Source organism: Phaethon aethereus (genome assembly GCF_964289735.1).
Source record: "Phaethon aethereus genome assembly, chromosome: 20".
NCBI lineage: Eukaryota > Metazoa > Chordata > Aves > Phaethontiformes > Phaethontidae > Phaethon > Phaethon aethereus.
Window position 1 is genome coordinate 10,001,716 of NC_138596.1, and position 12,262 is coordinate 10,013,977.

Consider the following 12,262-nt stretch of genomic DNA (forward strand, 5'->3'; position numbering starts at 1 on the left):
GCTGGTTGAGCTGGTTCCACGCCAGGGCTCTGCGTGCGCGGCGCGAGCGAGGGCTGCGGAGGCTTCGTGCTGAATTCTTGGTGAACTCTTGGCATCTCGGTGCTGTGCTGTGCAGGTGTGAGTGGCTGCTGGTGCGCCCTGAAAAAAAATTATTCATGGAAGGCTTGTAGCACTTATGCATGATGTGGTTGCTCGGCTTTTGAGCCGTCGCTTGGGCATAAACCACATTTCTGTTGAAGCAAACCTCTATTTGTCCTCTGAGGAAGGGCTGCTCCACAGGGAATCTGTGCCCGGGAGACCCATACCTGCGGCAGCTCCCACACACCCGGAGTTTGGTTGAATTACTCAGCTGCTCCTCGAGGCTGCTGCGCCGGGCAGCCCCCGGAGCAGCGCAGTCCCGGTGCCGCGCTGAGCCCGCTGCCTCCAGCCACGCAGCCGCCTCGACCCCTTCCCGTTGCACGAGGGCCGTGGCGGGGTCGGGACATCTCTCGGGATTTCTTGGCACATGGAATTAGATTTTTTGCTCTGCACCCACGTGGTCCCTGCAGCGGGGCGGCAGCATGGCCCCAGCTGGGGCGAGCCAGGCGGTGCAGGCATGGAACCCCACCCCCCGCATGGCTCCCCCGTGAAGCGTGCAAGAAAAGGAAAGCAGTTTGGACTCTCCTAAATCATCCTTAAAAGGACGCCAGCTAACTATCTCCGTGCTGTCGGCTCGGCCTTGCAGCAGCCCTCTTCCATCTGTGTTTTCCCCTGCAGCGGAGCCCGTTGCCAGGCTGCGTGCGATGAATCACGGGGCGCTCTCCGCGTTTACCCCCCTACGCCTGGCTTCCTCGCCGACGGGCGCCTTCCTCCCCTGCTCTCACACACGAACGCTCGCCAAGAAAAGAAAAAAATGCACAATCCTCCCTGAAATCTGCGCTCCGGCCCTCAGGTGATCCTTCCCCATCCCTCCTCTCCCCTCTCCTGCCGGCGCAGGCAGGGGACGGCAGCAGCCTGCGCCTCCCGCCGGAGCGTCGCGCCCAGCGCAGCCGAGCCCGTGAGCGGTTTGAAGCGCCGGGTGTTTTCGTCTATCCTGGGTATCTGGAAGCGGGACGGTGCCTTTCCCTGCCGGAGCCCCGGCGGTGCGGCACTGGCCTGGCAGCTCTGGCCACCGCGGGCTTCCCCGGTGCCGTCACCTCCCGGGCTGAGCAGTCGCTCAGATTTCTGTGGGTTACCGCGGGCTGCATTTATAGCTCGCTGTGCTAAAAATAAAAGCCCCGAGCGCTGGGTTCCCTGCTGCCGGCCTCACGCAAGGATGGATGCCCAGAAGCCCCCCCGAGGGCGGGTTGCGTGGTGCCCCCAGGGCTGCTCCCACGGGGGGCTGAGGAAAGCCCGTTTCTCGGAGATCGCGTAGCTGCTGCATCACGGTCCGACCTGGCGCGGCTCAGAGCCTCGTGCAGGACTCCTACTGCAAATACTTCGTTCTGTCTCACCGGGCTCAATCTAACAAGGCCGTGAGCGAGAGGGGACGGAGCGTCGGTGCTTCTGGCTGTGGCTATCTGAGGGTGCGTAGCGGAGCCCGGCTACAAGCAAAGGTGCTACCGAAATGCTCTGAAAAATGCCCGGGCGTGGAGCGTTTGCCGGTGGCGGTGCCTGAACCGCCCGGTGCACGTGCCCAGCTGATGCTTCTCCCTCCTCTTGCCTAGTTTCCAAGCAAGGCCCTTTCCAGCTCCCACGCCGTGAGCGTGCCGGGCCGCCGGCGCGGGGGAGCTGCGCCGGGGACCCCTGGGGATGCCGTGCAGGAGCAGCGTGGCTGAGGACGAGGAGCCCAGCGGGCCCCCCTGAAGGCGACCTCCGCGTTCCTGGGCCCAGCACGAAGGTGAGGCCGCTCACGGCAAGCGATTTCTAAACCGGTTTCCTTCACCTGCTTGAGTTCCGAAGAGAGTCGAGGCCCGAGGGCAGACGGGGGAGCGCGGCCTCGTCTGCAGGGGTGTCCCTCCCGCCCCTCCGCGCCCAGCTGCCAGCACCGGGCAGCTTCCAGAGCTGACCCGCCGAGGGGCTCCGGCCCCTCCTCCCCTCCTGCCCCCGCGGGGCTCCTGCGCGGTAACGCCAGGACCCGGCGAGCCGCTGCCCTGAGGGAGCTGCATCTGGATGTTCTCCCTGCACAAAACCTTCCAGCTTTAACCAGCAAAACCGAAACGGGAATATCTGCTATTGGCATCGCCCTCGGCCCCTCCAGCCCCCTCCTCGGTATCTCTGATGTCACTCATAAATGAGCGTGAGTCATTCGGCAGTTGCCGTGGCGACGCCAGCGATGCTGGGGAGCGCGGTGCTGCCCCGCTCCCCCCGGCCCTTCCCGGGGAGCGGAGGGGACCGAGCGCCCCGGCGCTGAGCCCCGGGGACGTGCCATGGGCTCCCATGTCACGGGCTGCTGCCTACAGCCCCCTGCGACCCCCGAGGCTGCGCGGATGTCGACGGCTGCCACCGGTACGTCAGCGCTGTCGGGGATTTACCCGGGGGGCTTCTGCCAGGGGTCTTACAGCGTCCGCGTGTCTCGCCCAGCAGGACAGGCAGTGGGATGCCCCAGGGATACGGGGTGTCCCCTTCTCGGTGTGCTGCTGCCAGCCCCGGGGGTCTCGTCACCCCGGTCCCCAGGGCCAGCCGGGGGGTGTGGGCGGCTCTCAGCCAGCTCTGAGCCCCGGGGGGCGAGGGGAGCACGGGGCAGAGCGGTGCCGGGCAGGCACCGGCCTCGGCACGCGTGGGGGCCGGGGCGGTACGGCACTGCGCGCCGGGGACCGGGCCCACGCAGCCCCACGCGGGGGGGTAGCATTCACGTCCGACGGCCCAAGTCACCAGCGCCGGGACAGCGGGGTCACCCCCGTCGCAGCAGGACGGGACCGCCGTGAGCCGCATTGCCGTTCAGCCCCGGGTGCTGCTGGCAGCCTCGAGGCCTCTCCCCTCGCTCGCACCCGTCCTGGCGCGGGGCTGCGTCCTGCCCGCGCAGAGCCGCACGCGGCTCTACCGGCCTCGGCGTGTGCCGAAGCCTTTGGAGGGGGTCGCAGCTGACACCCCGCTCCGGGCACCCCGGGGCGTGCAGCGAGTCCCCGTGCACCAAGCCCCGCAGCGGGGAGGGACAGGACGTGCGCCCCAGGGCATTAGCATCCCTGCTGGGAGCCTGGGGACCGCGCTGGCCTCTGCCCACCCCCTGCCCGCTCCTGCCTGCCTGAGGCATCTGCTCTGAGGTCCACCAGCCCGTTTGCTGCCGGTGGCTCGGTTTCCTGCTCGGTGCCTGAGTTTTGCAGTCGCCAAGTTCTTGCTGTAAACAGGACCTGGACAAGCAGGCTTGCCGCGTTTCAGTTGCTCTCATTTGTACATTCCCGCACTTCTCTGGCTTCACGTTTAAGAGTGCTGAAGCGCAGCATGTGCAAGCCGGCAGGGAGCCGAGGGGGTTTGTTTTGGCACCTCTCTAGAGGAGGGCGAGAGGGGACGGGGCTGCCAGGCGGAGGGTCGGGCACGGAGCCGGCAGCAAGGTGAACCAGGAGCTGTGTCCCACCAGAATAGCAGGAGCTAAAAATACTGAACAGGCATGAGTGGCGATGCAGCGGGACGGCACTGCCCGCCCCCCGCCAGACCCTGCTGTGACGGAGATAGAGGAGCTTTAATTTGCTTCCGAGGCAGTTTCTGCTCTTTAGAAACTCTCTGGGCGGAAGCTTTGCTCTTCAAAGTCACCTGGAGCGCATTGCAGTGCTGTGCCCTCAGCCCAGGGCCGCGTGCTTTACATTTATGGAGGCAGAAGCCTTAAAATGCGGAAATGACAGCCCTTTCCTCAAAATACCCCCTTCATCTTGAGGCCATAACGCAAACCTGCCACAGGGAAAGGGCAACGCCTGGGCTGGATCCATCCCTCTGCGTCTGGGATGGAAGAGGCGATTTTCCAGGACCCACCAGGCAGCTCTTGGCTTTGTGCTTCCCCTGGGGGACCTGGAACAAAGCGGCCCTGGATTTGTTCCCACGCGAACATCTCCCTTTGTGCAACGAATGTGAAACGTTTCGGTGAAATAACGATGTTGTAACAGGTTTTTGGAAAAGGTGGGCTGGAGACCACTGTGAATTCCCAAAGGTAACAGTTAGCAGTGGCTGAGGACGTTGTTTTTGAGAATAACCACGCACCGGCTCACGAGGAGAGAGGAGGGTTATGTGTGGTTTCACTGGAAGTCAGGTTATCAGGGCGCCGAGGCTTTGTACTGCTCTGGCCACAACCTGAGGGCGTTTATTGGGATGAGGATGCTGAGTACGTCCAGTCTTGCTCTCGGCTACCGCACCTCGCAAAGCGCAGCCTGGAGCAGGGGGCAGATGTTGCATTTTGGAATTCAATTAGATTTTTGTTCTTATTCGTTTCTTCTGCCTTTCAATTATTCATTGCTTTCCAATAATGTTTAAATAGTGGTGAAAAAGTCGGAGGTAAGTCATTGTCTCTTTACATAGTCACGCATTTGTGGTAAACATAGTTTTACTTTCCAAAGCGTCCTTAGGAAAAAAGTGCATTTTAAGAAGAAATCACCTGGGTAAAGCAAATCAACAGTTCCCATTTAAATTGATTTCTGTCTGAACACTACCCAAATATGACCGCTAAAAAGGGTTTAATGAATATAAAGATATATGGAATTAGAGAAAAATCTCATTTGCTCATTCGTTAGATCATGGCAACACTCAAAAACCTTTCAGTGCTCACCCAGCCAGTCCCTGGGGTGTCTCTGGTTGGTGTTGCTGAAGGAAGGACAAGGCATAGGGAAGGCACGCTGGGACCAAACCTCTTGGTACAGAAGTCTCTCTGGAAAACCTGGTGGGCTGTAAACGCTATTGACCCATCCTCCTCCTAAACAGAGTCCAGGGACTTTAAAAATACATAAGCTTATAGATAAAAATATCTTACATGCTAAAACCCCTCCTGTTATTAATGCAGGCACTTAAAACCCACCGCCGGCGCCTCCAGAGCTGTAATTGCCGCAGATAACCGCAAGCCCGGTGAGGGAGCATCCCGCTCCTCGCAGCCGGCAAGTGAAGGCTTCCAGCGAGCCAGCCAGGCACCCCTCCCTCTGCCAGCTCTTCCCCTTGGCAATAACAGAGTCATTAATTAATGTTTGTACAGCACTTTGAAGATAAGTGCTAAATAGAAGTATTATTTTAAATGCGATGGGGATCATCCTCGCACCGTGCACACCAGCGCGGGGGAAGCCCCTCTCTGCAACGACCAGAGCTGCCAGCGGTCCCTGCCCGGCTCGTTTGCCCCTGGAGCAGGACAGACGCCGGGTTCGGAGGGGCAGGAGCAGCCCTGGAGCAGCCTCGCGGGCTGCCAGGGGAAGCCCAGGCAAGGCCGAAATGGCAGGTGGAGGTGTGAAGCCGTCGTTCCCCGGCATCCTTTGATACACATCAAACACTTTAAGCAAGGGGAAAAGAAATAAATCTGAATAACTTGTTGCACTCATCAGCATAATAGCTGAACTGCATGCACATTACCTTTAAAACAATACGAATGCATGAATGGAGTCCTACAATCTGTACTTAATTTGCTTTCTTTATTTACATGAAAAATATTGCTTGTTGCATGCAGTTTCCCCGGTGCACAAGGCCATGCCGCTGCATATTCCTCATGAGTTACAGACCTGGATGTAAGTAATGACTGACAAGGGCATTATGCAGTAGAAACTGTTCCCGTGGTGTTGGTAATCGCACTGAAGCGACTGTTCTATTACTGAGAATAATATTCTGCTCTCTGCTCCTTAAAGCTGGCTGTATGATGAACTGTCACAGGGAACTATTTTGTACAAGGAAGAAAAAGACATTTGGAAGCTGCCAGAGCAGCAACGGAATGAGTCGTCTGCCAGCCCCCCCTTTTGCCCCCACAGTACTGTACCCCGGCTCCATTCATTCAGGCGATATTTTAAATGGGTTTTTCTGACCACATCTCTTTTTCCTTAGCGAATTTCTAGTAAGATGTAACTGGTTTTGAACTTTGTAGCATGTACTGGGGGATGCTAGAGCCTACCGGCGTAGAGGACAGAGACTTCTCCCAGCAGCCTGCGCGGTGGTGCCGGCGTCAGCCCCATGCAGTGACCTCTGGAAGCGCCCAGGCTCTAAGTTGATCCCAGCCGGGGGTATTAAGTGCTCAGCACCGGGGCAAACGAGGCCCTGCAGAACTAAGCACCAGGAAGCAGACACAGCGGTGTTCAAAATTAGTCCGGGGTTGAGGATAGAGCCGTAAGGCCAGGGCTGCAGGCAGCCTGGGCGTGCACGAGCTCTGCCGGCGCCGTCCTCGGCACTTTTGACCATCACGGAAATTTTGCAAAGATAAGAGTTAAAAATCCCGTTGATTCATTTGAGCCTCTTCTCTCGCCGCTCCTGGGAGCGCAGGCAGGAGCTGTTGAGCAAGACTGAAGGCAAAGAACCTCCTTCCCAGATAGAGCCACCCACCTTTACACGCTGCCGAAGAGGAGGGGTGGATTAGCAAGCGCTCCCCCAGCGATGCTAGCGAGTGGCGCTGGAGCAGGCGGCTGGGTCCCGAAGGATGTGGGTTATAAACCAGCCGGAGGGAAGAGGAGTGCAGCATGCACCAGACCAGAGTGGTTTCTCTTTGTTTGCTTCATGGTGGTGCTGCCTGGAGCAAAGCCGTCTGTACAGCGCTTCCGCTGTGGGCCTGGGGTATGGTAAACCTTACTCCATTGCGGGCAATGTTTAAGGAGTTGGTGGAGGGAAAGTCTCTCTCTCCTGCGTTGGTGGAGGGAAAGTCTCTCTCTCCTGCTCATAACTGTTCTTTTCCTGGGGAGAGGCAGAAAGGAGGTGAACGATGGGAAATCACCACTTTGGAAAGTGTGGTGAGTCCTAATGGAGGAAAGTAAATGAAGCAGAAATCAGGCTACTCGGTGCACCAACAGTTCCCAACTCATAGGCCCTTGCTCTGCTTTTTTTGCTGATTTCAGCGCTAAGAGCATTATGTGATGGGTAGAGAACTCGCATGGAGTCCTCCCACTCCATAAATAGCTGCAGGCAGACAGTGAACCATGGGCTTTCATGCTGTCTCCAGCAGATACACATTTTCCTTCATCTGAAGGTGCTTTTTGTTATGCTGAGGGAGAATACCAATTCCCTGCTGGCCTTTCTAACTGGAAGGTGCTGCTGACAGGTCAGCTCTTACTTTCTCTGCATACCCGGAAGGTATCTCCACCCTATACAACCCCAATGCACAGCACATCTATATTTCTACAGACTACACATTATTTTACAATATAAATTCGATCTGAAATCCTTGGGATGACAAGGGACTGATATTTTTATTCTACATGCAGCCTTACATATTGCTGAATGAAACATGGTGGAAGAAACCCAAATCCCAGGCAGAAAACTATCTGCCAGTATGGCAGAAAACAAGCATGTGGGTTTAGCTTCGTTATATGTAATAGGTGTCGTGTTTGAATATGGTAATTTCTCAAAAGTATTACATGCTAGTAATTAATCTCAGAGTTCTGCTGGAAGACAAGTTGCGCAGCATTTGTCAGTTCACATGTACACCCACTCTGAATAGTTAAGGAATCCAGGAGACTAATAGGAAAATTATTTCATATAGAAAAGCAATGTATTAACATTCTCCAGAAGAAAAGCCTTGAAGCATGTTCAGTAGTGGAGTACAGGAAAGAAACAAGTGGCACACAATAATTTGTGATGATGAATTTGCTGCTACTGAGTATGGGAGAGTCATTTATGTTCTCATGGAAAAAGCAAACACATTTAGCAATCCACTGATGACCCTCCCATTTTAAATGCAGGCTTTTTATCTTTTTAATCTTGAGGACGCTGGTGATGGTGCTGAGTTCTAGACAAACCACGTCATCATCAGCTACAAGGTTTTCCCAAACATCCATTTCAGGTTCCACTTAGGGACACACAAATGCCCTAAGTAACAGACTTTCAGGGCATTGCCATAGAGAAAGAAGTGGCAGCTCATTTCACATCTGACTGGAAGACAGAGATACGTAAACACAGATCTGGAGGATAACGCTGTATGAGTGAAAGGGGGAGAACAAGAGGTAATTCTAAGGCCAGGACTCTCAGTGCAGCAGAAACGTGTAAAAAAAGGGCATTCTCCTTACCACTAGACTCCCCTTGATGCTTTTTCTCCACAATGTTCATTTGCTTGAGCCAAACTTTTCCACTTTTTTATTCTGAGAGTTTCGGGCATCCAGATAATACTGGCTTGGCTTTGCAGGCAGAGTCTGCCACCATCTTAAAATGTAGTTGAAGTGATTCTGATAAGTTTAACTGGATCCATTCTTTACCTCTGGTAAAAATATGTCAGAGGAAAAAGTAGGCCAGTTTTCTCTCAGGTGCACCTTCACCCTTGCCTGCAGGTCACCTGCTCTAAGACTGAAAGGGCCATTCTCTTTCTGCAGTCTATTTAATGGCCAACACACCACATAAATGAAAACATTCTTCTTGAGTTTAAGGGGATTTGGATTGGGCCTTAATGCTTAATCTAAAAACAAGAGCAGCTTGTTACAGCGGTAACGTCACAAAACAACAGCCTGGAAATCCTGTATTGAAAACCAAACTCTTCAAATGGAGGTTATAAAACAACCAGCATGTTGTTTGCAAAGGACATGTACTTTAATTGTGTACAGTCTTGCAATATGGAAGAGTGATAGACACTGGACTAACCTTTGAACGCCAGATCGTATTTCCTGATGACACAAAGCAGAATGCCCTCTGCTTGCACTTTGAAAAGACATAGGGGAAATAAATGTTGAATCTTAAGACAGACCCAAATTAATCTTTAATGATTTTGAAACATTTATATAATCCACCACTTACATGCAGCAAAAAATAATTTATGAGAATCATAATAAAATTAGGTAGAATAAAGTCAGTCTGCTATCACTGTTGTGCAGCTAAACTTAAAATCACATTTTCAGTAGATGGATATTAAGATAATTCAGCTATCCAGCATAGGCATTAAAGGCTTGAACCTCTACTCAATCATGTAGCTTCACTTTTCAGGTGAGCCCTGAAACTCAGTTGTCCAGCGAGGTAATCTGCCGGATCCAGGTCTGATCACAAACACAGGGCGCAGCAGAGGGGAGGACGATCCCGAGCATCTCTCCATGCTGGCAGCAGGACGCTGGCTGTCACCCAGCAGAATGGCCCTAAGGGGACTTTGATAGGCTAACTGCACCCAGCAAAGAACAACCACCATGTTATACCTGTCAGCTGTTTCTTGCTGTTATCTATGGATCATGACATAAACCAGGTGAAGAAATTCTCTATTTGCTAAGGAACACATAAAATGCTTAAGCCAAGCTTTTGCCTGAAAAGCATCTTTGACATCCTTCAGTCACAAGCAGATACTAACATGTCCAGTCTCGGGCGAAATTATTTGTAATAATCTGAAGTATCCCTGATTATCAACCAATGTTTTCTCAAGTGTGGCTGGCAGCAGAGATCGATCTCAATCCTCCATGTGATTAGGCAATTGTCTGATTTTTACTATGGTGGACTTTATCGTGTACCCAAAGGTTTCCACGGCTAGTGATTTACAATCCAGAGACAAAATTTCTTGGGCATTTCTGCACTTCCCTGCATGAAAGCAGAAGCCCAAGTGAAGGTGACAACAGGTTGTGACACCACTGTGAAGAGGCACACCAGGCTCCCAGGGCAAGGCAGGGAACAACAGGCTGGCGGTGTTGGAGCTCAGTTGCTGTAAAGCCCCCAGTCCCGTGGTTCAGTCTGCCAGCGTGGCTCCCCAGACCCGCGCCAACCCCACACATCTCCAGGACTGCGCGTTACGAGGGCCCGGACCTCTCGTAGCCTGACAGAGCTGCGTGCAGCGTGGGTGGGGAAGCGGCTCAAGCCGCTCTCACCATTCACCTCGGTTTTAACCAGAAAGGTTCCTTCTCCGTCACCCCCACGGCTCCCCCAAGGCAGACCCCGGTGCTCAGAAACCGTAGCCACGGCCAGGAAGCTGCAGTGCGGGGTCACCGCTCGGGGAGGCGGCTGGACACCCTCCCTCACAAGGGGGAAGACTCTGCAGCCTGAGCAGGCCTGGGGCCTCTGTGCCTCTCCCCGCGGCCCGCGGGGCCTGGCGGGGCGCTGAGGCTGTGAGGGCTCACCCGGCCCCTGGGAGCGCCGCGCACCAGGCCGGCCACACGGGCCGGGGCAGGGCTACCACAGCCCCGGGGCTGCGCCCTCGCCCCGGCCCGGGGCGGCCCGGCGGGCACCCTCCCGGCGGGGCAGGAGAAGGCCGCGGCCCGGCGGGGCAGTGAGAGAAGACGGGCTCCCCGCGCCGCGCGGGCCGGTCCCCGTCCCCCCGGCAACGGTTGCCTAGCGAGGGCCGCAGGCGGCCGAGCCCCGCGCCTGCGCAGTGCTGCCCCCCTCCCTGCCCGCCGGCCCGGGCCTGGCGGCGCGCGCGGGAGCGGGCCCCGCCTCCTTTCCCGCCGAGCGCGCGCCGCCCCGGCCGGCCGGGGAGAGGAGGGAGGGGGGGGACAGAGGGCGCGCGCTCTAGGCGGGCGCATGCGCGTGCGCGCGGTCCCGAGCGTTGGCAGCCCCGGCCCGACGGCGGCGGCGGCAGCGGCTCTCGCCTGCCCTCCCGCACCGGCCCCGGCCCCGGCCCGCCGAGCCTGCCCCCGCCTCTCGCCGCGCCGCCGGGGCCCCGTGCGCCGCGGCGGTGGCCCCCCCGCCCCAGGGATGAGGCAGCGGTAGCGCGGAAAGGTGAGGCGGCGGGGCCTGTAGGCCGCAGCGGGCGGGCGTGAGGGGGGAGCGGCGGCGGGGGCTCGGCGGCTCCCGTGTGCGGAGCAGCCGCCCGGCGCCGGTGGGCTGCGCCCCTCTCCCTCCTCCTCCTCCTCCTCCCTCTCCTCCTCCTCCCGGGTGGGGGCGGGGATGCGGGCTGGGCCGCGGCTGGGGGGGGGGAGCCGCCGCCCCCCTGCCCTTCTCCGGCACGGCGCGGCTTCCCGCCGCCCGGCGGGGCCGGCGGTGCGGGGCGGCGCGGGGATGGGGGTGCGGGCGAGGAACCTTTGCTGTTTCTCCCGGGCGAGGCGAGCGAAGGAGCCCCAGGTGCTGCCCCGGGCCTGCCCCGGCCCCCGGCGCGGCCCCGCGGGGCGGGCGGGGGCCGCGGCACCTGCCCGCATTGTTGGGGGTTGCGGGGGGTGCGCGGGGGGGATGCCCCAGCCCTTCTTTATGCCAGGGGCTGGAGCTGCTCCTTTCTTCGTTGGCTGCCGCCGGCTCGTAGCCTTGGCAGAGGGCTTTCTGATCCGCGCCCTTCGGTAACGGCGATGCTCGCTCGGGGCTCGGATGTCTTTTGATTTCCGAGTGCGTTTTAAATTGCTAAATAAGCCCTTCCGATGAAAATCCCGAAGGATGCCGGGCCTGTGGCGTCCAGCCCCACCGTATTGTGCGTGGCATAATGCGCGCTGGCGATCCCTTCAGCCAACTCCTGTGAGGTTTTAAAAATGCAGTGGGAGCGACTGCTTGTGTAAAGTCCGCTGCCTTTTGTTTTTGTTTTAGATGGTGGATGTTGATGTCTGTGCGGGTGGAGATAGTACCAGAAGAAAAATGGATGCCCTGGCAGATAGTGCAGTTGAGATTGTCCCTTTGGAGCTCTATGATTCAGCCAGAGCAAAAATAGCTGCTAATCTACAATGGATCTGTGCTAAAGCCTACGGAATAGGTAAGATCACTTTTATCAGGAAATCATTCTTGATTTTGTTCTTGTTTTTTTGCGTCTCCCCTGCCATTCCAGAAGGAATTAAATTGGGCTTAAATCACCTTTGTTTTAAATATCAGTAACATGACAGTCGGTTCTCATGTAATTTATGTTTCCTGGTACCTTCGACAGGAATAATGGAATTATGTGAGATGCTCTGAATCGGCAGACCTCATGGTGAACGCTCACTGACTATGCTTATGAAGAATGCACACCTCAATATGTTTAAATCCTCATTTTAGCTAAGTAGACTTTCCTCCACAGAACTGTATGTCACTGCTTGCAGGCCCCGAGTCCCTCCAGGCTGTGAAGGCTTTCGTGTGTTTCCTTGTCTAGTCATCTTGGCCAACGGATGCTAGGACCTTGATACCCTTTGTATGCTCAGTTAGGGCTTTTCTTTTTTTGTCAGATTGTGGGTTTGGTTTCAAAATGAACTAAAAAGCAATCGATTTATGATCAGCAACATTCTTTTATGTAAATGAAATGTTGAATGAACAGATACAGTTTGTGTTCTGTGACATTAAACAGCAAGTTGTA

The 12,262-nt window shown here is 56.3% G+C and overlaps 1 protein-coding gene across 4 annotated transcripts in view; it reads left to right on the top strand.

Annotated features, from left to right (window-relative positions):
- Nucleotides 1-2,397: 2,397 nt before the first annotated feature.
- Nucleotides 2,398-12,262, top strand: part of CAMSAP1 (calmodulin regulated spectrin associated protein 1) — a gene marked incomplete at both ends in the record, with an annotated part of 35,291 nt that continues 25,426 nt past the window's right edge. For 2 of the 4 annotated variants that reach the window (XM_082009064.1, XM_082009065.1), the window contains 2 exons: nucleotides 2,398-2,466; nucleotides 11,527-11,689. In XM_082009064.1, coding sequence (XP_081865190.1) covers nucleotides 2,398-2,466; nucleotides 11,527-11,689 — 232 coding nt within the window. Of the gene's footprint in view, nucleotides 2,467-11,013; nucleotides 11,077-11,526; nucleotides 11,690-12,262 lie in introns of those variants that run through there. The other 2 variants (XM_082009066.1, XM_082009067.1) reach the window with 2 other exon arrangements.